Raw genomic sequence first — 24751 nt, 5'->3', positions numbered from 1 at the left:
TCTTGATCATGAGCAGCCACTCTTTTACATCTGCTCTAAGTGACGCTGCTGTTTGCACCCTTTTTTACGGAGCTTGACTAAGGTGGCTGTTAGGTAACGCAGAGAAGGTTGAAAATGTGTTCCATAACTGACACTTTTCATTTAAAGCAATATTGACATGATATTGTAAATCTTTCTGTGAGTAATGTAAGTTATCCACGTCATCGTCAATTAAGAGAGAGGAAATACAGGAGTGCAAGGAATTGCAAATACAAAACGTTTAACAGAATTTGCAGCTCTTAAAAGTTATTCAAATCAACGTTTAAAAGTCTTTAATATTTCCTCCCGTGTGACAGGGATGAGTTATAAAATTATTTTTGTATCCACGTTCCTACAAAACAAACCAAATTAAATAAAATGACTTCATTATTATTAATCGGTGACCAATACATTTTTTGCTAGTTATATGGGTGCAGGTCACAGTAATATATAAATATCATTGTAATTCTTGCTATATGCTAGTGAGTACAGATGAAAGTGGTCCAGCAAAAAATAATAAATAAATAAATAAAAATCTTCAAAATTAGTCTTGTCAGAGAAAAATACTGTTTTTATTTGACACATTGAGGCATTGATGGAAGGAATATGGAGGCACATAATGTATATTTATCATGGAGTATAATCTAAAAACATTTAAGACAAAGTTACATTTCTTGTATGGATGATCATTTTTGTAAGAACAACCAAGATAGCACAGTCCCTTACATGACTTATGACTTTTATACAACATGTACATAAGCAGCCGAGCTTTTTTATGCATTATGGAACAAAGTTGCCATGCAGATTGAACACAAATACAAGAATGTTAAGGGGTTATTGCAATGGGTCCTGTATAGTGCTGCATTCAGAATAAAGACAATTTATGTTAAGGTTATGTATGTGACTGTCTGGTCTTTTAAATATAATGCACAAAAAGCTATATTTTGTTTATGATTGGAATTACAATCCTCACAGACTTCATTAGCATCGTTACTGTTAACACACATTTTACACATTGATCAATGAGAATGAAGAGAAACTTTTTGGGGAGATAAAATGTCCATCATTCATGTCAGTGCCAATGCATTTTCCAAACAAATCAAAACTACAGCAGCACATTCATGGAGTCACATAAAAATTTCATCACATTAAATTGGCTTAAATTGCCCCCCCCCCCCCCCCCCAACAAAGCCAAAGAAATTTAACAAAGGAATATCTGATTTCTTCAACAAGATTACTCTATACTAGCACTTAAAATCCCGAACTGATCTGTATCAAGCCAGGCTAACATTGTTCCTCTGAATACACGGTGCAAAACATGCCTGATGAAGGGACTAAATTCATCTGAAGCAAACACAATCTATGAGATCATTTCAATGGTGCAGAATTCATCAGATGTGTTTCCATGGTTGTTGTGTAAGAAATGAGACACAATAGTTGGCTATCTGAAATGTTCATCTTGTCTAAGGAAACAGACCTAAAACATTTTGTGTGGGATAAAATGGTGAGCAAAATGTGTGCCACGCCAAATCTGAAAGAGCATGAAAGCACACCACATCTGCTAAGTGTGAATGACCGCATTGGCCTGTGTACGAAAAACATCAGTCGAAGCTACAATGTGCAAAAAGGAGCTCATTAAGCAGAGTCATGAGATGGCCATGTGACCAGCTTTTTACTGTTTGGGCCCAGTCATCCTCAACCCTGTATCCACCAGTCTGCTTCAGCCTGGCATGATGGGCTGGACTGTTCTGAGAACTCAGGATTATCTACACTTATAAAAAATAAAGCTTGTTCATTTTTAAGTTGATCTGTTTGGTCCCATGTGGAATATAGCAGTAGGTTTCTTTAGCCTTCCAACATCTGTCATACAAAGACTGGTGATATTCTTAAGGAACACACCACCAGGAATACAAACAATAGCAAATAACTAAATTTTACCCTCAAAACAATCTTCAAAAAGGTTGTATAAAACTAGCCTAAAAGATTTTGTTAGTGCCTCACATGCAATGTCATTTAAATGGATCATGCTTTTTATACAAGATGCAGTAAGCCTTACAACATTCGTTAAATTCTATTTTGTCACAAATATTAGAATTGATATGGTTACACGATGAATAAATAACGTTACCCCAGTCAACAAATGCTCTGTAATTAACATTGTAGTCACTTCTTTAGTGTTTCTGTAATTAAAGAAGATTAGTTGTTGGTCGATAATCAATCATTGGAGAAACTGCCCAAAACATGACATCTCCTGAAGTTTTTAGCCATGCTAGCGTCATGATTTAGGTCACAAGATGGTCTTCATCTGGTACCTCCAAGTCAGTCTTTACACCTTTTTGCCTGGTTAAAGAATTAGTGATCGCAAAATGTGTCAATTTTTCACATTTTCTGGAGACAGTTGCTGCTGTTCGCAAGTTCACACTTGGCTTGTGTTTACGAAGTGGAGATAAACGTACCACTACATTAAAACAGGTTTCCCCACAAAAATCTAGCTCTAACGTAAATATTAGTAGAATATTTGCACCCATTGAACTGCCAGGTGAAACTGTTGCATAGCTAACACAACTAGCTGATGCAGCTAACATTAGCCTGCAATTACCTGTTTTGGCCTAATGCATAAAAGAGATAATATAGAAAATTTGGTTCAAAAGTCCTTTGTCATCCTGTTCAATAATGTAAACTTGTTAATGTAAATTTTAAGTTACATTTCATAAAAATAACACTGTAGCTCAAATTACAAATTGATTAGCATAATTGGATATTTAGAAATCACACTTAACTGCATACTATTAACTGTGAAACATGAATGTATTTTTCTATGTATGCATACAGTATAAATAATTCATATCTAACTACGTTTACAAAGGACTGACAGTTATTTAGCTCCCCAAAACTTTTACAATTAGAAGTTATGTTGCTAATGTTTCGTTATGATGCATTAATAAAGCCTGTAAAAGCTAAGATATTGGGTTTTAAAGGGAAATACACTTCACTTATTTGTGAGACTTCATTGAGAAAATCAATACCACTCACATATCTCTAAATTCAATATAAAGCTGGAACTAGCAGTTGTTTAGCTTAGCTTAGAATAAAGAGTCTGAGTCCTTCCAAAGGTAACAAAATCCATCTACCAGCTCATTAAAGCTTATTGATAAAATCTCATTTGTTTATTCTGTACAAAAATGTGACAAGAAACCACCATTTGTGGTTTAATGATGCATTCCCAGATTCCCGGAAACCAAAAGCAAACTTTTGGTGCTCAGCACCAATCTGGCCCATGTACTTCCATGTCTGGGCTGATTGTGGTGCTTATCTTCCTGTTTTGACAGCCACAAGCGTTTACTCTTTGTGGGCCAGAATCGGTTGTACGTTGTGATAGCAGCGAGATGTATATTGAGCCAGAATACTTTTGCTGCTGGGTTACTATTTGATTGAGAGGAGCAGTGACTCCCTGAAGACTTGTCATCACCACTTTATAACTCCATTTACTAACATTAGTTTGAATTAGCTAGTAGTTATTTCCATTTGTATAACTTTACACCCAAATTTAGGAATGGATTTATGACTAGCCAGTGCAACCTTAGCCCCAGTGTATGAACCTTGGGTATTGCATCACAAACCTAAATATCAGATTTTCTGTGAAATAAATACCTTGTGAACACTAAAAAAACCCAAACATTAGTTAAGAAAATGAGGCAAATTGAAAGTATATACTATAGTTACTGGTAGTAGATAGGAGTACTTTTACATTTGTCAAGTACTTTTCAAAATTCATCTTCTAACGCTTATCCATTTTCGGGTCACAAGGGGTGCTGGAGCTAATCCCAGCTCACTCTGGGCGAGGGTGGGGTCACCCTGGACAGGTCGCCAGTCCATCACAGGGCCGACACACAGAGACAGACAGAGACCAACAACCACTCACACTCACACTCAGACCGACGGACACTTAAGAGTCGCCAGTTAACCTAGACATGGATGTATTTGGATGGTGGGAGGAAACCCACACAGGCACAGGGAGAACATGCACACAGAAAGGCCCCAGGCCGGGAACTGAACCCGCCACCTTCTTGGTGGTGGGGTAACAGCACTAACCGCTATGCTGCCATGCTGCCAAACCAAATACAGTATTAATATTTATCTTAGGTGTAACAGACGTAGGAGACATGTCATTTCCATCTTACTGGAAAGGACATAGAGAAGCTACATGGTGCACAGGTAAAACAAATATCTTTTTTAAAATCATGCCATGGATTAGATATTACACTGAATGAAAAAAAATCTGATTGTTAAATGCCATTTGGGGTTTTTTTAAATGTTCCCAGGTATTTACATTATTGAAAATCTAAACTCTGTGACTTGAATGTAACCGCTAGCGTGGCTATAGACTTATTAGTCTTGTTAGAAGATTTTTCAAATGTCTTATAGTCTCATAACCTAATGTAGGCCGATACCACTATTTTAAATTCTGTATTGTAATGACAACATCTACTTTCTGCTTTGTTCATGAATTTTATGGCTTATTGTTGGAATGTTGACTATTATTCCGAAATTTGCAGAATCTCAACAAAATTTGCAGTGGACAGTCACGCTGTTGACAGAGAATAAAAGACACACTGGTATATTATATATGTGTGTATGTTGATATAGTCATATATGTATCTATCTATCTATATATGGAGATATAATGTAGACAGATAGATATATATTGATATAGTACAGTTTTGTAAACACATACCATCTTTCAGAGCAGTGCAGATTGTCTGACACCTCATGGGGGGAGAAAAGGCCTAAAAACAGGAACTGCACCTCTCTAGAGGCATTGAATCTGATTACAAAAAAAACACTGATCTAACTCCTTCCCTGAGATTGGGCAGTGATTTCAGTGTACAGAATCAGTATACTGTTGTAAAAGGCGATAAATCTATCAACACTGTGTCAAACAGAACTGGAAGATTTGACTGTGTTTCCACAGCTGAACCCTTTGCGGGCTCAAGTTAATACAGACGTTCCACACAAGCTGTTTAGCCACGGCCAGCAGCCATGCAAAGAAGACTGATGGAAGCGATTGAGCGGCATAAAAATCCTAACTGTACCGAACATAATCATATACAGAATGAGTCTGTGATTTCTATTACAAGTGAGCCTGACATCTTCATGTGAAATCACAGCATGATGCGAGTGTGTGTTTATAGGATGAGGGTGCCTTAAATTGTCTTAACACTTATCATGCAACGTGGGTCACAACAGAAGTTTGAACTGAACTGATGTATGTGTCACAGCCTGCAGAGTCACCTCTTAAACCATCCAGCACTCATTGTATGTCTAAGCAGTGCAGTGCGTCAGACTGAGTTTGGTCACACCTTCTCTGTGCAGCTTGTAGAGCAGCTTAAACTCGCTGGGCAGCTGGTGAGTCTCCTGCCACTTGGTGGTGAATTTGGTCCCTTTCTTGTCATAGTAGTGGTAAGGCAGGTCTTTGCCCGTGTTGGGGTCCCAGCCAAAGGGCCAGAAGCCGTACAGATGAATCTCGTCACACATGGCGTAGGCCAATGTGTACATGAGGATTCCCGTGCTGAGACGTTTGGGAGAAAGGTTTTTAGTCTTCCAATACCTGTGTGGGAAGAGCCAAGTTAGTTGGTCATTTAGACTGTAAATAAAGTCCATCAATTCATACACTTTTTTTTGTTGGGATAAAATCAGCCAAATGCAATATATTGAACACTTGAGCCAAATAATGTTTTTCCCCCAAAACCCTAAAATTTCCCAGAAAAATCTACTACGAAACATGAATGCTGTTGCATTCTGTTTAATCTTTGATTGTATATTCTCATGTCGCTTCAGTTGTGCACAATTGATCAGTCATATCAACCCTCTTACTTGTTGACATCATGCATGATGTTCCCTGGCCAGGCCAGTTCGACCTTCAGTTGACCTTTGTGTTCCACAAAGAAGTCCACCAGGGTCCTGGTCACCGTGGCTGAGGTATGAAGGAAGAAGGCAGGGATCCACAGGATGGCGCCCTCCAGCTTCTTCAAGTTGAGGAAAAAATTATTCCTGTCCTGAATGGTCAGCAGGTTATTGTAGTACCTCTCCAGGATACTGGGGTTGAAAGTGGTCAGGTTGGTCTTCCTGCCGACATCCTTGGAGTAGACCTCTGTGGGCGCAAAGTTGCACCTGAAGACAAAGTCAGCCTGGTCGATTTCTGGGCCGCAGTGGCTGCCTGTCAGGATGCCGCTGTTTCCCACCACAGCACACATACTGTAGTGCTTGTTAAGGATCGGAGAGGTATCTGGAAGCAAGGATTTGAAGTTGTTGCTGATGGAGAAGACGTACTTGTGGCTGGAATAGTCAAAGTGCATCAGCTGGCCAACGCGCACACTATTCTTTGTGAGGGAGAAATTGTTGGGAATGTCGATGTAGCTGAAAATGTCTTTCCTAAAGGAAGAAAAATACTTTAACACTGTGACAGCCAATGATAGGACATGTAGCTCTGTACTTATGGGACATTTCTCTCCATCTAAACACACTATCTAATTTCAGATACAAGTGTGATGCAGGCCAAGTGCTTACTCTGCAGTTGTTATTGAAATAATGATATAATAATAATAATGATAATTGATTAATCGATCCATGCCATCACTTCCTATTTTCATAATGGATTTATTGTCCAGCTCAGGTAGCACCTTCTGAAATGTGGAGATTTTCTATATATTTTTTTCTCTTTTATATGAACATTTTTAGCTCTTGGACATTTTACCAGACAAAACAAGCTAAACTTACTTACAGTAACAGTGCAACATTAATCAAGAGGAACACTTTTTCCCCTGATGCCTTAAATATGCTTAATTTAACGACTTAATTGCAGGGAGAGGTCACATTACTCCCCAGACATCAGCTCTAACAGAGTAGACTGAGCCTGCTGTATGTCCTGCAGGATGTCAATAATATCTAACCCTTAAAAAAAGAAAAGGAAATGTTGATAAAAAAAATTCTCTTACCTCTGCTGATAAAAGGCTGTCTTGTTGAATTTCCATTTGGATGGTTTTCCTTGAAGCTCTTCATTCAGGGCGTTAGTTAATGGGATGAAGGATGGATCAAGAAAATTCATAGCAAACTGAGACCTACAAAAACATGTAGAACAACATAAAGATTAGTTGTTATTTTGTAAAATATATGCTTGTTTCTGGGTTGGGCTTGTAATCTAATGTTTGAATAGATTAAGATTTGGTCATTAATTAAATGACAAGAGTTTGGGATTGTCTGTGGTTTGAAAGTGGGTCATTTGATTTTTCCAATATTAACTTAATTCTGAAACAAAGAAAGGTGTTCTATAATGTTTTAGGTGGATGAGGCCGAGCCGATTTTCAGGTTTTAATAAAGCTGGGTAGTTTAGTCTTACTCTTATCCTCTAAGCTGACAGTGGTGGAAGATGTAGTCAGACATTTTCTGTAAATAAATTCACATTGTAGAAATATTCTGTTACAAGTCAAAGTCATGCATTTAGCACGCTTTGTACTCTCCTTTAATACCAACGCACATATTATCAAAAAATACTAGAGCTGATACAACAAAGCATCACATTTCATACAATGCGTAATGCAACTTGTGACTTTAGCTATCAGATAAATGCATCAAAAGTACAATATTTCACTTTTAAGTATAATTTAGCATAAAATGGACATACTAAGCATACTCCAGAACAGAAACTGGAGTGAATGTACCTTTTATCAGTCTTAGGAGGTACAAAACCTGGACGGGGTATTAATGATGATGGTGATGCATTTTTTTTCTGTGTTGGACTGACAGACACCAGGTTTGAATCGTGCACACTGTAGGCCACACTGCTCTGTTTACATTTACATCGGCTGAAAAATGACCACTCACCGAAATCCTGCATGAAACATAATCCTCGGGCCCCCCATGTAATATTTAGAGGAGGCGAAGAGGCTGTCTTTCCTCAGAGAGACATAGCTGATGAGCGACAGTATGAGCACGGCGACGCACAGGATAACCAAACCAAGGGCCTTGGCGATGCGGACCATCTTGGCAGCGTTTTCATTCCCCGTGTGAAGCTGCAGCAGCGAGGCGTCGGCCTATGTTGTCATCGCCGGGACCGCACGCTGTTGCTGGCCGCCCGCAGGACGCACACTCCCCGGCGCTGCTCGGTTCATACGATGGTGGCGGTCGGCTGCATGGTGAAGATGCTGCGGCTCGGTCCACTGTCATTCCTCCGCCTGCCTGGACCCCCCGACGGCTGCTGCCGCTCCACTCAGCTGCGCCCCCCTCCTCCTCCTCCTCCTCCTCCTCCTCCCCCTTCTCCCTCCAGGCCGCCGCTTTAATCAGGGAGATGGAGCGCAAATGCGTGTCAACACATCCATCCAGCCCTGTCCGCCAACACCAGCACCACCTCCGCCCAACACCGTCACACAGGCTGCTCTGCGGCTCTCAGCGTAATGGAAAGATTGTGCCGTAATAAACTGAATGGGATTGAAATAGAGAGCTGGGGGAGGCTTTAAAAGAGGAAATATCAGAAGAAGAGACAGTGAAATCCTCTAACCTGTGCTCCAAATCTCTAAATCTGACCATTTAGGCCCCTTTCATTCATTCTTCCTCTACCGCTTATCCGTTTTTTTTTTTTAAATTCATTTTTCTGCTACTAATTACTGCTCAGCAGCACACCACCAAAATCTGAATCCGTGTGTGCAGCCTCAGGAAAAGACTCTGGAGCTACAAAAAAAAAACAAAAAAACATTTTTTTTTAATTGCATCACTATAGTCAAATATAAACTAGATCCTGTCTTAAAAAGGTTTCCCATTGTAAAATTTATTTTCAAACCCTAAAAGTGTATACATCCATGGCAAGGGTAGTGTCAGGATGGAAACAGTGATTCATTTTCTGACAAATGAGACAGTTTTTCTGGTGGCTAAGAAAACCTTCCATTATTACGGTTGCTTAGTTTTGTGAGTGACAGTCAACCAAATATGGTCAATTTGAATGGAATTGAATGGATTGTTGAACTGGTTCCTCTTGACGGTATGGCTTTTTTTTTTTTTTGGTACAACAGAAACACAATTTAGTAAAATAACTACAAACGTTAGCCCCAGTTCGCCACTGGCAGAGAATCTCAAATAAAAAGAAAAAAAAAACACAAGTGATAGATAAAAACAATGTTTTCTTTTTATTTGGAAAGATAAAGTTTGTCCCTTCCAAGATATTCCACGTTATATCAAATACAACACAAATTATACCACAGTCACAAAACATAAACTTTTTTCTTTGTTTTTTACATTTTATGTACATTTTTTTAACATTTTTTACAGTAAGCTTATCTTGGTAAAACGTCCATATTTCAATGCATTCATGCGTACACAGTCTGATATTTTAAAACTACATTGTCGCATAGGTCACATTATACTTATGTATGTAAGGAAGTAAACATACATTTGCAGAGTACTATATTTGTGTAGCACTTAGTATAAAAACTGCTGTAAAAAAAAAAAGGATTGAGGGTGTGCTAGTCCTAGCTGGTATTCAACAGTGAGTGTACCTAGGGACTGACATCCAGTTCTTACTTGTGCTTTATTATTTTCCAGGAATGTGTCAAGTCTAGACACAAAAAAAACCACATGAAGAAAATGTTGGAAAAAGACATTCAGCTCTATTGCATCCAAGCTGCCAAGATATTGCAATTTTCCAATTTGCATTGTACGATATGTATCTTATATAAAAAAAAACAAAAGGAAACTGAAGAAACTGAAAATTAACTTAATCAACACAGGCACTTAATGATTAAAACCTGTCACAACCTTGGCACAACATTGGACAAGTGAAATGCAGGTTTGCTTGGAAACATGGTGACCACCTTAAAGCAGCTACAATCCAACGGTAAAAACACACCCGGTGCTTCTGCACCAAAAGGACACGTCACTTCCTGCACTTGAGGAAAGCAGAGGGGAAAAAGGCTCCTTCACCGTCACTTCCTGGTGAGCCACATAGACTGTCTTCTCCGCAGCTTATGTCCTCACATGAGTCCTCACTGTGGGAGAAGAGAAAGTTTGTCATTCACACTACTGGTAAATTACAGTTACATATTCTACAGGCTGTGACGCAGAAAGCAGGGCAACAGTCAAACTTTTCATTTTAATCTTTGGCCTTTTTAGTACAGCTGATCTGCTCCCTGCAAATTATGAACTAAAACAATGTTAGTCAGCTTAAAATAAGAGGCTGCCACCATTATTTTTTTCCTTGTTAGTGTTTGTTCAGAAAAGAAACAGAAGCCATTTATCGGAAACCACCATAATAAAAGAAAGAGAACACATGGGTATACTGAACTATTTACCTTTCACTCTCATCCCAGTTCCCCTCAGGGATGGTTGGCAGACCAGGAACACTGAAGTGATTTGCTTGGAGATTCTGTGCTGTTCTCCTAGAAACAATCCAAACCAGCTTTTTGTTGTCTGGTTTGTTACACTGGCTTGAGCAGTACTCCGACATGCACTTAGCCACAAGTTCCTTCCAATGGAGCATTTCATTGTCACTGATCTGTGGAGATGACACAGAGAAAACATGTGAGGCACTGAAGTCGTAAAATACACCGTCATCAACAAGTCAGGTGCTGTCTTTTTCCACGTAGTACATGGACATGTTGTCTGTTAGTGACAGCGTCATGCAACATTGCACAATTTTAACATCAGCATTTCTAATGCACACTGAGGAAATGTAAAATGTTGAAACCGGAGCAGAAAAGAAACAGAACTCCACACTCTTATATTGTTACTCTTGGTTAAATGCTGCTAAAATAGCAATGCTTGTTTCAAAATGTGGTGAAGAAATATAGACAGTTATTTAACCAGAATGCAGATACTACAGTTATGGGAGAAAACAAATTTAACATCAGATGCTATGTAGATGTTGATATCAGAGGTGCTTGGAGATAGTACTAATATCCTGTGTTAGCTCTTTCTCACTAAACACAAACAATACTCATTAATTGAAAAAATAATCACTTGCTGCACACTTAGCAGGTGACAGTCCCATTCTTTTCATACCTTTAGATATCTTTGGAACTGCTGGACAACTTTCAACAAGGTGGTGGACTGGAGAGCTTCAAACTCTTGAGCAATGAGCAACAGCGCCAGCACTGATGGCTGTGAGGGAGAAAAAACAGCAGATTATGAAGTGCTCAAACTCAAGATGAATTCTGCTATGGTAAAAAATTGCCGCCTGGGAACAATTCTTACTTTTGCTTTAGAGAAAACAAGCCGGCATAAGCAGGCTTTTAGCTGGGCTTCCAGTCTCCCAATGCTTGGGATCTCCTCCCTTAAAATAGAGGGAATCCTAATGTGATCTCCCAGTATAAACCTCATGCCAAGCAAAACCTATTCGACCAACTCCATGCAAAATGGAGCAATACACCAGCAAAAATAAATCAAAGTACATAAAATATTTACCTTCCAGCAGACAGGGATGTGAAGGCCGAGTAGTAGAGATGTAGAAAGGTTAAGGCTGTTACTGCTACAGGCTCCACACCAAGCTTCTCTGAGATGATCTTCTCCATACGACTGAGGTCTGACACAGTGAACTTGCTTTGGCTAATACGAATGAGTTCATGGGTGGATGAGACATTGCTTTCTTCCTCAACCATTTTGGCTGCAATGTGAAGACAACTCACTCCAATACAGGGCAAGTGTTTGGGCTGCACCTGTCACATTAACACAACTGTGGTAAGTGTAAATCAACAAGGTTGTTACTGTTGCACTGGTGACAGGAATGTCATATGAAAATGTGCCAAGAATGTAGACTGGTCTTACAAAAGGATACACAGAATCAACTTGCAGCTTGTAACAACATTTTATACTTAAAAGCTTTAAGACTGGACAATTTCCAACCTTCATAATGGCGAGGAATCGGTCAAGCAAATTGACAGCCTGCACAAATGTTTGGGTGCTGTAGCCAAAGAAACTGGTCAGGCCCCACAGTTCCTCCACTCTGGTATCCCTGCATTTTGCAGAAACTCCACCATGAATCTGAAAATGGGCCATTACATATTTAATGTACATCAGTAGAAAACATCATACACGTTTTCTTTCTTCTTTTTTTTTTTTAAGCAAACCCATATGGTGGTGCTGACAGCCAAAATTGAATAAGTAGGTCAGTGGGTTACCTCGTCAGAAGCCGACTCCATCAGTTTCAGACCAGTCTCTCTGGGAAGAAAGTTGTACTCTTCAGCACAACACGTCTTCAGCTCTCTCAGCAGCAAACTGTCAATCGCCTGAAAATCCCTCATCCTGCAAAACAACATCTTTCAATTGTTCTGCATTGTAACCAAAAGAAATCATCCCCAACAACTTATTTCCCTACGTTACAAAAGGAGGGAAAAGAATATATATATCAATATGCCGTCCCAAATCACACCCCCTGGGTGTCAGGTATCCTGAGAGGACCCCCGCCCCCTCCTCTTGTACCCACAGAAAAATCTACAAACCCAATCAATAGTAATAGCAGGGGAAGAAACAACAGATATAGCTCAACATAAAAAATTAATCATGAATGTTAATATTCGTTAAGGATTGATGTAAGTATAGAATGAGAACAGAAACTAAGTCAGTTAATAAATTAAAGCGCCGACACTCGTACATATTGTAGAAATGGTTGAATTAAAAGACCAAGATTGTTAGTGCAGCTCTGTATAATAAAAACATGCAGTTGTAAAAAGGACTCGAAAGCTTTCCCTTAAAATGGTCTTCAATGTAAACTGGTTTAGCTGTTTTGCTAGCATACTTGAACAACCCGTCGTCCTACCTTGCCCAGACGCCGCCGACGTAAAGGACAATAACAGCACTGCGACTTAATTATACCTTCAAGTTACAAATATGTTCATGTTTGACAACGATGGCCGTCGGCAAATATTATTAAAAACAATAAAACAAAACAACAATAACAACGACAAGATCCTCAATCCCTGCTGAAGAGAGGATCCACCCTGAATACAAAAAAACAACCGCTAGACTGTTTGTAAACTACAACGACCGTCATGCACCGCTGGAAACGCCTTATACCGCGTGGTTACGTCACAATATAGTGTAACGAAAAACTGGTCTTGCCCGGCATTTGACGGATTATTTCAAATTGTGGGCGCCGTAGTTACGTTTCCCACCAAGTTTAATATCACAAACTGAGCAACGCTTATTTAAAAAAAAAAAACGGTCTGATAATAATGTTATCAAAAATTTGTCCCCAAAATGCTTCGAAAGGTTAACCATAAATTGGCGACAGGAAGCTGTTTCCATGGTGATACAACTTTACGCTTTAGCAACAGCTAGCTTCTGCTATCCCAGAGAGCGGTTATGTTACACAGCTGGACGTGTTAACATTTACTCCGGTGGCTCTGTTACGGCAGTGAATACAGATGTCAGGGATTCAGCCCTTTGAGACCCAGACTTTAGGGCTGCCCTGCAGCAATGGCGCTCACGTTTTACATTTTGAATCTCGTAGTATGGAGCCAACACAAGCGCCAGCAGGAACAACCGGTAAGTTCATTCATTCGGTTCATTCAAGAGCTGAGAAAATCATCTGAATGCCTTTCATTAAGCTTTCTAAGCAGGTGGCAGTTGAGTTGCTGCGTTTGAAATAGTAAAACGAGGTGGTCCATTTAACCTTGCAGAGACCGATGACACCACCGCTTTTCGGCTGAGATTGAACAGCCTGACACCGGATGAACTGAGGTAACGCCGCTCCTGACAAATCATTGTAACCTAATCGATATGACAGCTGGTGATTAAAAACTATAGTCTATAAGCGAATAAAATACAAAAGAAACTGGCAAACTGTAAAACAAATCAAAACCAGACTAAAAAGACTGGTCTCTGGACTCGAAATGAAAACAGCATGCTGCCACTCATTTTGTTCTCAAATAAGTGACAAGTGACAAAAAACACTGTAAGAGACTAAAACACAATTTTTCCCCAGCATGTGCGACTATGAATATTTGAAGATAAATACTAAATTAAGCTTTAAACTTTGAATTACAAGTTTGTCAATGATGAATTAGTTCTACCCACACAAAAACATCATATATAATTCTACCTCACAGGCCATAACAATAACTTTTCACATTTAATGTCTCTCTATTAAAAAACTCAATGGGGGCAGGAAAAAGAAGAGAGGTGACAGTAAATCACTTGTGCCCTGGAACACTATACATCATAAAGCCGCAGAAACTGTTATAAATTTGCTGGCAGTGTGTTAATACTGAGTCAGTAGAGCTGGGCAGACGTGATCGTAGACAATAAAATTATATAAACAGATGAATATAAAAAATGTGCCTCTTTCTCACTGTTTTGCTCAGAGAAGATGTTGGCTTCAGCTTTATATTCCAATGTAATATAATATAATAGATAAGTGTCTTTAAAAACCTAAACAATAAAACACAGTCTAAACACACACAAAAAAAATGCCAACACATCTAAATAGAAATAGAATATAATAACAAATCAATGGTCAAAACAAACTTTCCCGTGCCCTTTTATTTCTTGACAGTGAGGAGCTTGACAGGCGAACCAAGGAAGCTCAAAGACTTCAAGAAGAGGTGGAAATTGCAACCAAAGCAGCCTTACAGAAGTTTTGCTCTACATATGGTATTAGTAGCTTACCTGGTGAAAACCCACTGAACCACAGTGAGTACCGTGTATGTAGCAGCAGTCAGGCAGATTAAAAAATAGCAAGGGTTTTCATTTTTCACAATATTTCAAATTTCATAAAATTCAACTGAAATGACAGCAATAAAGTGGAAGGCTCATATTATCTAAATGATGCTATTCAAACAAGGTTGAACACTTTGGAAAACAAAAGTCTTTAAATGGAAGTCAAGATGAGCAAAAGAGCAGCCAACGTAACTGTCAAGTGAGGACGTGTTTCACCAACATTTACCTAACCCTAACCCTCAACAACATACATAGTGTACTGCATAGCTTAAGCTTTTGGTACTCTTTTTGTAGGTGACCAAGGTGGGGACTTCACGGTGCCTCCAATCCACCAACAGGCAGTGACTCTGCCTCTGGGCTGTGGCATTAATAGTGTAAACCAGGAGGTATCTCAAAGGCAAGTCAGCTCTCCTGAAAAGGAGATGTTGGAAATTGGAGTCAATGACTGTCTTCAACAGCTGTCTGATTTTCACCTCAGCAAGGTTCATACTCGTATTTCAGTCATCTTCTTAAATTGATGTTCTGTGAAATAGCCAATTGTTTATACCTTCTCTGTATAATTTATTATTTCCTCAGACACAGAATCTGCCTGAGCAAGAGACATTCAGTTTTGAGAAAGTCATCACAAACCTCCAGACTAAACTGCACAAAGCACAAATGGAGAGAGATGCACTGTCTGACCTCAGGTGAATACACTGATGCAGTGAACTTTAGTCAAGAAAATGTTTAAAAATTAGTTTGACTGAGACATCTTTTTATATGTAGACTCGAGGATTCAAAGAAACACGCTGATCAGATGGAAAAGATGCTGCACATGTTGGAAGAACTCCAAAACATCAAAAGGACAGCAGACCAGAAGCTGCAAGAGACAGAGGATGAGGCACTGGTCCTTAACGGCAAGGTACAGACATTGGAACAGCTTATGAAGGAGACATATTCTTCGCTGTTATCTCAGGAGAAGCAATGTGGGAAAAGCTTCTTGTCCAGTCCTAATATTGCCACTGGTTCAATGCAGCTATCCCCAGCTCCTAAATTAACTGATGATTTTAACAATGAGACAGATGAGCAACACATGAAACAATTTCTGGTAAGTACCAGACTTAAATTATTAATCATGCTCAGTGTACCTTAGACTTTTGTTGTATTATGTCTGATTTTTTTTTTTTTTTTGTTTTTTTTTAATTAATTAATTTATTTTTTTTCACATGTGTTACACCAGTCAACAGAACATTTTGAGAGTGAAGAATGCTATGGAATAAATAAGCAAAATCAGAGGTAATTTTGGCCTGTGGGGATTAGTGTATAAGTAATATAGTCAATTAGCAGGAATTCTGTTTTAGTAATAGATTAATATTTTTTTCAGTGTTCAAGTTAAATTAAAGCAGATTTATTTAAGACATTCATATTCACAACTGAACTGAATTACTTGTTTTGTGAAAAAAAAAAAAATGTCACGGAGCAAAGTGCCTCCCATATGGCCATTGGTTCTGCTATAATTCCATATTCTGTATTTAATTATAATTTTTTTGTTTTTTTTATCCACTGTAACTCAGAAAACAATAAAAAAAAATAACTTAACTACTCTTTGCTTTGCCATCTAGTAGAATGGGTGACCTGATTGTAAGTCTTGGCCAGGAGATGGCGCTGTTGATGGACAAACTAACCTCATCAAACTACAGCAGCATTTGCTTGAGTGACAAGTTGGAGCTGCTGAAGTAAGTGACACAAAAACATGTTATGAGTGTTTTTTTAGACTTTATTTACTTTAAATATCAGCTAACATTCAATTTCTGAATGAATGTATATGTGTCTGAAAAACATGGAATTTGTATTCCCAGAAAACTTGCGGATAGACAGACATCATTGCACCAGTGTCAAGTCAATGAACTTGAGTCAACCCTTTCCAGCTATAAAGATAAGGTAAGGAGGAAACTGCCATAATATTATGTGCAGTAACGTAAGCAACAAAATAAGGTACAACTAAATTTGGATATCAACCACCCACAGTTATCTGTTTCACTACAAGTATAATTCAGCCTTATCCTAGATGTTTAAACAGTCGCCCTGCTTACAATGTTCTTGTACAATTGTTAGTCAATCCTAATAATGTTTATAACTGTGATGAATATTTAGAAGCAACCCTGATGCAACTCCCATCCTGTCAGGTAAATGCAGATTCTTCTAATGGATAAAAAAATGTTCATATAGCTCGTCATTTTCATTTGTGTTATAGGTTTCTTTTCTAGAACAGCAGCTTCTTCAGTTTCAGTCTCAGATGGTGGATGCCGAGAGAAAGAGAGAGCAATCCTTGCAACAGGCAGAGGAGCTCCAGTCCCAGCTTGGCCAAATGAAGGTGCTGCAGGAAGGCATGACCATCCACTGTTACCATATCTAAAGACCTCCATATAGCTCCATCTTTACATTTACAAGGCACAATATATGGAAACTGTAGTGTCAGGGTATGGCTTCAATGATACCTAAGCTCTTATAGCCTAATTATGATGGAGTAATTGTAAGACTGGTTTAATGATGGACACCATAGCGCTTTCTCTGATAACCTCCATCATTTATTGTTAGAAGGGGCAAGTTTTCTTTGCAGCAGTAGTTTTGTAACTAATATTGGGTGAGAAAAGGAAATAACAGATGCTTTTTATAACAAATTAACACATTTTCTCCTAAGGTATTTCTTTAAAGGCAATATTACAAAAGGGCAAGTCCTGGATTATACCTTGTAAAATTTAAGTGGTTCATCAAGTCCTTGTTCTAAAGTCCAATGAGTATGTTCATTTTGATGACATTTTAACATCTAACAGCCTTCAGCTACACGTGAACATGTGGACACAGGTGTAACTGTTTTTGAGGGTCCAAAAATTATTGTCAAAAGTCAAAAGATTATTTTTTTTTATATACGTATATACTATATACAGTCAACCCACTGTGCTTACTGCTTTATTCCCCAGAGGTGTTTTGAGCAACAGCTGTGTGAGCTCCAGGTGGAGGTGAAGGCCCGGAGAGGACAGCTGGATGAGGTCAGGGAGCAACTTCATAGAAATCGGGAGGAGAAAAATTGTCTACAGGCCCTGCTGGATGAGAGGGCCATGGAGGGGAGGAGATCCCAAGAACTACTGCAAGAGAAAGACAAGGAACTACTGCTCAGGAAGCGTGAAGCCCAACAAGTAATAAACCATGCATTGCTCATTGTCTTTTAAATCTACTTTTACTGTCTCATGATTTTAATGTATTTCTATGCCTCTGTAAAGAACTTTGAATTGCCTGCCGTATGAATTATGCTATGCAAATAAATTTGCCTTGCCTTACCACTTACCTATAAACCATGATCCAGGAACTATTTAGATTTTAAATATAATAAATAAATAAATGGTGTTTGCCAGCATCTGTCATGGTTGGATGAAGCTCAGAGCCGGTGCCAGACCCTACAGGTAGATGGAGAAACACTGAGGCTCAAACTGAATGACCGAGAGAAGGAGATAATGATGCTGAGGTTGCAGATGGAGAGCAGCGTCCAAATGCACAGCCGCACCATTGACAGCCTTCACCAGGAGAACAGCCTCCTCAGTCACCAGCTAAACCTGCACAAGCAGGAGATTCAACAGCTGAGGGTCAGAAACCAATTTATGACGAGAGTCTAGATTTTACAAAGTAACTTTCACTTGTTAATTAATTGACTTGATTTTCTCTTGTTCCATAAGCAGCGTAACTTTCTTAATCATGAGGGGCTTTACTTTTCTTTTTGTATTTCGTTCTTGCTTTTTCTCTCCTTATTGCTGGTCAGGCTGAAATAGCCCAGAAGAAATCAGACCTGGCTAATGCAGAGCATGAGAGGCAGAAGCTACAGGTTTCTGTGTCTGAACAAAGTCGGCGTGCCCAAGAAGAAACTCTCGAGAAACAGCAGCTCACTAACCAGCTGGAGATCCAGAGGATGCAGTTACTCACCCTCACTGGTGAGTTAAGCGGTACTGAATTACTTTATTACCCCACAGAAAACAAATATTCGTCATGTAATCCACACTATGGTTAGTGCAAAAGTCAGAACTGTCATTATTATAAGCAAAAACTTTCATATTCATGTCTATATGACAATTCAGACGTATTAATCATTGACAGCAGCATGTTGATGTAGTGGTTAGCCCTGCTGCCTCACAACAAGAAAGTCACAGGTTCGATTCCTGGGCCCGGGCCTTTCTGTGCAGATTTTGCATGTTCTCACCCGTGCTTCTGTGTGTTTCCTCCGGGTACTCCGGTCTCCTCCCACCGTCCAAAGATATCACGTTTGTGTTAGTTGGTGACTCTAAATTGTCCGTAGGTCTGAGTGTGAGTGGTTGTTTGTCTCTATCTGTCTCTGTGTGTATTGGCCCTGTGATGGACTGGTGACCTGTCCAGGGTGTACCCCTCCATCACCCAATGTGAGCTGGGATTGGCTCCAGCACCCCTCGACCCAGGAATTGATAAGTGGTAGAAGATAAATGAATGAATCAATGAATAAACTGAAGAGTGGTACATGAACTTTTTATGGGGATGAATAAATTGTTCAGCCTCCAGCATCCCCCCATGACCTGGAAATGGATAAGCAATAGAAGATGAATGAATGGATGAATGAATAAATAATCATCAACAAGGATATTCAGTTAAACGTCTAATTCTCAGCCCATCCTCATCCTAAATTCTAATCAAATGTGGAACCTCTTAACCGCCCAATAACCTAGTTTAGAATCAACTGTAGCTTACAGTTGTAACACGTTAGAATAAATAGTAACAATTAGTTAAAAGTGAAATAAAAATGTTCAAGTATTATTTTTAATGTTTAATTTGAATAATGCATTATTTCATATTTATTTCAAATAATCAACCCCACTCTACATTTTATATAAAAAAAAACAAAACATGTTCCTATTTAAAATCCAATTAATTATTATCAAGTTAATTGCAAACCAAGAACCACAAAGTCAAGCATCCACCCTGGGGTTTGGGGTTTTTGTGTCCTCTGAACAGCAGATTAGTGTAACAAGAGCCTTTCATTCACCAGGAATTCTTGCTCCCTGCAATGCTTCTTCTAGAGAGTTCAGCTCCCACAGTTTTTGCCAAATCAAATGGTCTTCTTGTCCTGCTGTGTAAAAAAAGCAAAGAGCCATGTTTGATATGTTTACATTGTCAACCAAGCCCAAGCCCATTGTTGCCTGTGTATGCTTGGTTTTTAAATTGTATGTCTCACTGTGGATATAAAATATGTGTTTGTGTGGGCCTGATTTCAGAGGAGCACAAGGAGCTGCAACGACTTCACTGCTGTAAGAATGCGGAGCACAAGGGTGTGGTGCTTAGACTTCATAGTCAGCTGAGGAACACCTATGATGAGCTGGAACAGGTCAAGAGCACCCTTAGGACCCTGGGAGGGGCTGATGGACACGGTTAGATCCACGTCATTCCTCATGTACAAAGTAACATCAGATTAAGCTATACTGATTTGCATCCAATCTGCAATTAATTGGAAAATACTAGTGATTTGGCTTTGACTTTGGCTCCTAATTAGTGTAGTTCAAGAAATTAGCAAATTTCATTCATCCTCCTCAACTGCATTTCATTCTGAGAGATACAGGCTGATATGTACAAAGCCTCTCTAAGATTAAAGCTCTGTGATTTATGCTTACAAATCTGTCCTTTTCTTGTCTCTGTGCCATTGTCTTGGGGTTTTGTCTTCACTTTAGGCCTTCAAGTAGCCATGGACATGCAGAAGGAGATCACTGCCAGAAGAGAGCTGGCTGACTCCCTTCAGGGAAAAATCCAACAGCTTGAGGAGACTCTGGAAAAGCTGTACCAGGTAAAAACTGTGTCAGCCCCAGTGTCAAGCATTCATTTGCTTCTTGCAAGTTGGTTATTCAAGTTTAATTTATATTTTTAGTGCTTCGGTTCTTGAAATGTTCCACAACCATATCTATAGCATACATGAAAAACTTTCTCATGTTGTCTTAGGCATACTTTGACAGAACACTCACCTGAGGACAGGCCATTCACATCTAGGTGTCTCTAATCCCTGAAAAAATAGATGCAAAAATTAAACACTAACAACTTGAGCTAGTATCTGTGCTTTCAAAGCAGATAATATTTTGTAAATAAATTAGTTTTAGCTTTTTTTCCCATCCAAATCGCTCCAATGAGCCTTCTTTGAACTTTTCCACAAAATGATGAATGTTAAATGCATTTTCAATTGATATTTTTACCAATGTCAGTTCTCTCTCTGCAGGAGAAGCACTACCAGAGCTTAGAAAGCCAGCGTCAGCTCCAGGAGTTCGCCTTCGTCAAGGAAGAGAAGAAACAACTTGCCAATGAGTTAGGAATCCTTCGCTCCAAAGACAAAAAATTAAGGCACTGGATTGGTCAACTGGAGGCAATACTTCACAAGGTGGCTCTCGCTGGCTTTTTTACTATTTTTTTTTTAACAATATATGGTTTTTAGAGAATATTGAAAATGTAGTAGGTTCATTGGAAGTTACAATGAAGTACTGAACTTCCAAATATATTTTGAAGTAATATGTTTCGTTTTCAAAAGTACATGGTCATGTTGCCTTGGTGGCCTTGTGGTTCAAGTGCAGACCCTGAACTAGAGCATCACTGCTTCACATCTGTTTGTGTAATGCTTTAGTCTATCTCTGTCTGCTGCCCACTGTCTTAAGAAAAGCACCCTGAAAATCATTTTTAAAAATATATGTGTATGTATTATACATATACTTTAACTTTTTCATTGAGCTTTTCTGTTCTTGCATTTAAAGTTTGTGATTTTTTTCCCAAGCAACTATTATATCCCTATATAGAAAACAAAAAATATTCAGGTCATAAAATAAGGACTGTCCTCTCTCTGTTTGTCTCCATCACTTTGTTACTGGACCAAATACTCTTGTATCTACAAAAGATGACAGAGAACTTTGCAGACTGTCAAGATTTCATCCAGCTGCAGGAACAAGAGTTTTATCGTCTGAAACTACAACATGCCCTTGACCTGAAGGTACAGCTGATTTAATACTTGTCTTGTTTTCTTTTTTTGTTTTTTTGTTTGTTTGTTTTTTTTCCCAGGATGCCCATATATGTAAAAGTAGACCCAAATTAAGTTTGGCATAAATGACATAGGCTAGACTTAGTGTTCTTTTCATATTTAAGGGCACTGAACACCTTTTAACAAACAGATTTGTAACAAATTTTGCCCTTTCTTTAGGAACTCCAAACTCAAAATTTGTGCACAGGTCTGAGTGTACCTCCACCAGAACTCACTCCCTCAGCAATTGCTGTGCCAGACTCTTCGCAGCATGCCTTCACTACTCAGATCAAGGTGCTGTCAGAAACTCCCTATATCTTGTTTATCTCCTATGGCTCAAGCCCATCAGGTGCATGTGCATATCGTTTATTTGAAAGCTCAAAAACACACACACAAGCATGTGCTACATTCCTGTGGTGAAGAGCAAAACCAGTGTAAATCATTTCAACACAGATGTGAAATACTGGTTGGTTTGTTGTTTCCTGTAACAACAAACTGCAATTCCATGTGTGTTTGCTGACTTAAGTATGACAAAATAACTTGTGATATTGCCTTGCAATTTCTGCTTTTTCTGACAATGACATCACCTCAGCACTACACCGACATTGCCTTTCTTTCCTCTCTCCTTTTTTGGCCACTGAAGTCAATGAGGCAACAGGAGTGCCCCACCCTGGAGCTCCAGTCTGTTGTCAGAGAGCTGCAAGGAGTGATTTCAGAGAACCACAGACCACATACCGATAACAGCGCCGCTGGTAACTGCTTCCACAGGAGGAGGTCTGCGCCAGAGGGAGTGCACAGGACTGCATTGTATGTCTGGCCTCGTTCCCACGAACTGCAACTACAACTCTGTTCTTTGGCCAGCTTAAGTCACATCTGAAAATCATGTGATGCTACTTAGTGTGCAGTAAATTGCTGGAGTGGAGGGAGGAGGGAGGCTCTATACATTAATGGCTTCACTTAGCACACTTTTACCCTGTTTTTACTGTTCATGTATAATGTCTCATAATATATGTCCATACTCCTTGTACTATTTGCAGCACTAACAAAGGTGTAGAAGTAAAAGATGACTCCAGATACAGGAGGAAAACCTGTGGAAGGTAAGGAGAGCAGCTAAACCCAAACAGCTCAATGTATCATCATTTTGTTTGAATGGTGTGAGTATGACTTGCCTCAAGCATACAACATGGTCACACCATCTACCCATGAGAGCTTTTACTCCTTCATATAATGTGGGAGAAGCCGAAAAGTGCTGCAAGCTGCGTAATTGCAATGTAATGTATGTTTGTTTGTTTGTGAACTGTGTACAGCAAGCCCCATTTCCTGATGTCAGCTGAGCTAAACGAGGAAATAATGAACAACAAATCCTTCAGTGAGAGTAAGTTTTCATCAACAGCATCTTATTTTCATGCTATCCATCAAGCTAAAACAACAAGTTGGACTTGTGGATTTGGGGTTTCTAACATTTTATCTACCAAAGAAGAGTAAACTATCAGCACATTCATCAATATACTATAACTCAGTCTGCACAACAAACTGTTGCTATTTTCTAGTAAAAATATGTCATTTTCTAACAGAGATCATGACCTATCCAGGTCGTGCTGCATCTAGTCGAGAGACTGCCGTGAAGGTCACATCCTCTCCACAATATCTGTCACTGGGTCGCAGGTCACCTGTACACGCTCTCCTGACTTCTGACCCAAATAGCTGTCATGATTCGCTGCAACAGACCTGAGGGGAGCTCATTGTATCAGTAAGTTGATATTTCACAATATGTAGGCAGTTTATCATATCACACTGAACGCTGTGATAGATTGTTTAAAAACACTCCAAGATTATTCAAATGAACAGTCACACTAAAGTCTGTCGTAGAAATATATGGAAGATAATGTTAAGAGGCCTTAGTTAACAACGCTCACAGAGTCAGCTGTGTTGCTTTTCTCATGAGAATATCAGTTCATTGTTTGCTCTAAAACAGGGAAGACAATTTCACACCGTATTAGTGTGAAGGGAAAGCTGGACACCATCCACACAGAAGTCAAATACTGACAGCTGATCAATATGATATGATAACTAAGACAGACATGATGTCACATTGATTATTTCATCAGCTGTAATGCTGCAAGAAATGCCATAACAGTCTGAGGAGTCAGGAGGATGTAATGAGACAGCTGAAATCCATTGCCACTATAGGAGTTCCCTTTTAAACTTGTGTTGCAGACACTCACAGACCTCATAATTTGCATGAAAACGTAAAAAAATAATTGACCAATTGCAACTGTGTAATCTCTGAAATACTGAACTTTTTGTCTAACAGATACAGAGCTCATTTTTGAACAACTCCATGGATGAAGCTGGATGTCTTAAGATTGTTTTATAAAAATCCCAAATTAGGTAAAGTCCCATAATTTATTTTTTTAAATAAAGCACTTTATAAAAAAAAGAATGTGAAGTGTTACTTTTATTATTTTGTTTGTGTGATTTGTTATTTTAAGACTACTTATCTTAAGTGAACAGAATGCAGTTCAAGTATATAATTTGTATAGTCTATGTTGATATAAACTTATATTTGAATGTGCAGATTGGCCTTTAAATTATGTGTAAATACAGTGCGTGCCCATAAAAACAAGAGCCAAATTAGTTATATGTGTGATTATTATTGTTAGGATGCTTGTGATACAGCAGCCAGGATCAGTTGGTCTCAAATTATTATGTTTGAAGGAGCTTTGAAATCAGCTCCTTCAAACATAAAACAAAAAGGTGTTGGAAAGTTTTAAAGAACATGAAGTGTCTTTCATGACAAAGGACACTGAATGTTTTTTATTCTTGTTGGCTTCAAGCAGTAATGTGTACTGAGGTGAATATTAAGTTTTTGTATCCTATTACACTGTCCCTAATGATATCTACAGTTACTGTAGGCACTCTGTCAATTTTAAGTCATACATTTCAATTGGTTAAATGATACATAATTTATTTTTCCTGTTCATCTGCATC

General features: G+C 38.9%; 3 protein-coding genes across 6 annotated transcripts; 1 reads left to right on the top strand and 2 right to left on the bottom strand.

Annotated features, from left to right (window-relative positions):
* Positions 1 to 4958: 4958 nt before the first annotated feature.
* Positions 4959 to 8057, bottom strand: LOC115049203 (sia-alpha-2,3-Gal-beta-1,4-GlcNAc-R:alpha 2,8-sialyltransferase-like). Its single transcript, XM_029511235.1, has 4 exons — positions 7900 to 8057; positions 7014 to 7136; positions 5893 to 6450; positions 4959 to 5626 (listed from the first exon to the last, which is right to left on the bottom strand). Exons 1-4 carry the CDS (start codon positions 8055 to 8057, stop codon positions 5341 to 5343), a joined length of 1125 nt encoding a protein of 374 aa, XP_029367095.1. The 3' UTR covers positions 4959 to 5340.
* A 1111-nt stretch (positions 8058 to 9168) lies between these two features.
* Positions 9169 to 13004, bottom strand: LOC115048871 (cyclin-G2-like). Of its 2 annotated transcripts, XM_029510700.1 has the most exons (8): positions 12818 to 13004; positions 12180 to 12303; positions 11905 to 12042; positions 11467 to 11717; positions 11257 to 11335; positions 11065 to 11163; positions 10356 to 10558; positions 9169 to 10052 (listed from the first exon to the last, which is right to left on the bottom strand). In XM_029510700.1, exons 2-8 carry the CDS (start codon positions 12300 to 12302, stop codon positions 9941 to 9943), a joined length of 1005 nt encoding a protein of 334 aa, XP_029366560.1. In that variant the 5' UTR covers position 12303; positions 12818 to 13004; the 3' UTR covers positions 9169 to 9940. The 2 variants fall into 2 exon arrangements, with proteins under 2 accessions (XP_029366560.1, XP_029366559.1); XM_029510699.1 differs by having other exon boundaries at positions 12180 to 13004.
* A 277-nt stretch (positions 13005 to 13281) lies between these two features.
* On the top strand, positions 13282 to 24184 carry LOC115049263 (coiled-coil domain-containing protein 158-like). 3 transcript variants are annotated; one of them, XM_029511337.1, is made up of 24 exons: positions 13282 to 13545; positions 13680 to 13740; positions 14555 to 14691; positions 15013 to 15200; positions 15295 to 15404; positions 15484 to 15619; positions 15734 to 15805; positions 15938 to 15993; positions 16323 to 16433; positions 16557 to 16638; positions 16952 to 17071; positions 17679 to 17894; positions 18111 to 18338; positions 18512 to 18680; positions 19989 to 20141; positions 20439 to 20551; positions 20975 to 21133; positions 21641 to 21733; positions 21941 to 22054; positions 22404 to 22567; positions 22798 to 22857; positions 23068 to 23135; positions 23335 to 23510; positions 24075 to 24184. In XM_029511337.1, exons 1-23 carry the CDS (start codon positions 13425 to 13427, stop codon positions 23490 to 23492), a joined length of 2889 nt encoding a protein of 962 aa, XP_029367197.1. In that variant the 5' UTR covers positions 13282 to 13424; the 3' UTR covers positions 23493 to 23510; positions 24075 to 24184. The 3 variants fall into 3 exon arrangements, with proteins under 3 accessions (XP_029367197.1, XP_029367196.1, XP_029367198.1); XM_029511336.1 differs by having other exon boundaries at positions 16320 to 16433; XM_029511338.1 differs by lacking the exons at positions 22404 to 22567; positions 22798 to 22857; positions 23068 to 23135; positions 23335 to 23510; positions 24075 to 24184 and having other exon boundaries at positions 16320 to 16433; positions 21941 to 22208.
* The last annotated feature ends 567 nt before the right edge of the window (positions 24185 to 24751 follow it).

The sequence above is a fragment of the Echeneis naucrates genome, chromosome 9 (assembly GCF_900963305.1).
Source record: "Echeneis naucrates chromosome 9, fEcheNa1.1, whole genome shotgun sequence".
Lineage (NCBI taxonomy): Eukaryota > Metazoa > Chordata > Actinopteri > Carangiformes > Echeneidae > Echeneis > Echeneis naucrates.
This window is presented reverse-complemented; position numbering and strand designations above follow the sequence as displayed.

Coding starts and splice junctions, on each gene's coding strand:
- LOC115049203 (XM_029511235.1), bottom strand. CDS start 8,057: ATGGTCCGCATCGCCAAGGCCCTTGGTTTGGTTATCCTGTGCGTCGCC. Junction 7,137..7,899: donor ATGTTTCATGCAGGATTTCG/GTGAGTGGTCAT, acceptor ATGTTTTTGTAG/GTCTCAGTTTGCTATGAATT. Junction 6,451..7,013: donor ACAGCCTTTTATCAGCAGAG/GTAAGAGAATTT, acceptor TTCTTCCTTTAG/GAAAGACATTTTCAGCTACA.
- LOC115048871 (XM_029510699.1), bottom strand. CDS start 12,317: ATGTTGTTTTGCAGGATGAGGGATTTTCAGGCGATTGACAGTTTGCTG. Junction 10,559..11,064: donor AGTTCCAAAGATATCTAAAG/GTATGAAAAGAA, acceptor TCATCTCCACAG/ATCAGTGACAATGAAATGCT. Junction 10,053..10,355: donor AACTGGGATGAGAGTGAAAG/GTAAATAGTTCA, acceptor CTTCTCCCACAG/TGAGGACTCATGTGAGGACA.
- LOC115049263 (XM_029511336.1), top strand. CDS start 13,425: ATGTCAGGGATTCAGCCCTTTGAGACCCAGACTTTAGGGCTGCCCTGC. Junction 14,692..15,012: donor TGAAAACCCACTGAACCACA/GTGAGTACCGTG, acceptor CTCTTTTTGTAG/GTGACCAAGGTGGGGACTTC. Junction 20,142..20,438: donor GGGAGGGGCTGATGGACACG/GTTAGATCCACG, acceptor TCTTCACTTTAG/GCCTTCAAGTAGCCATGGAC.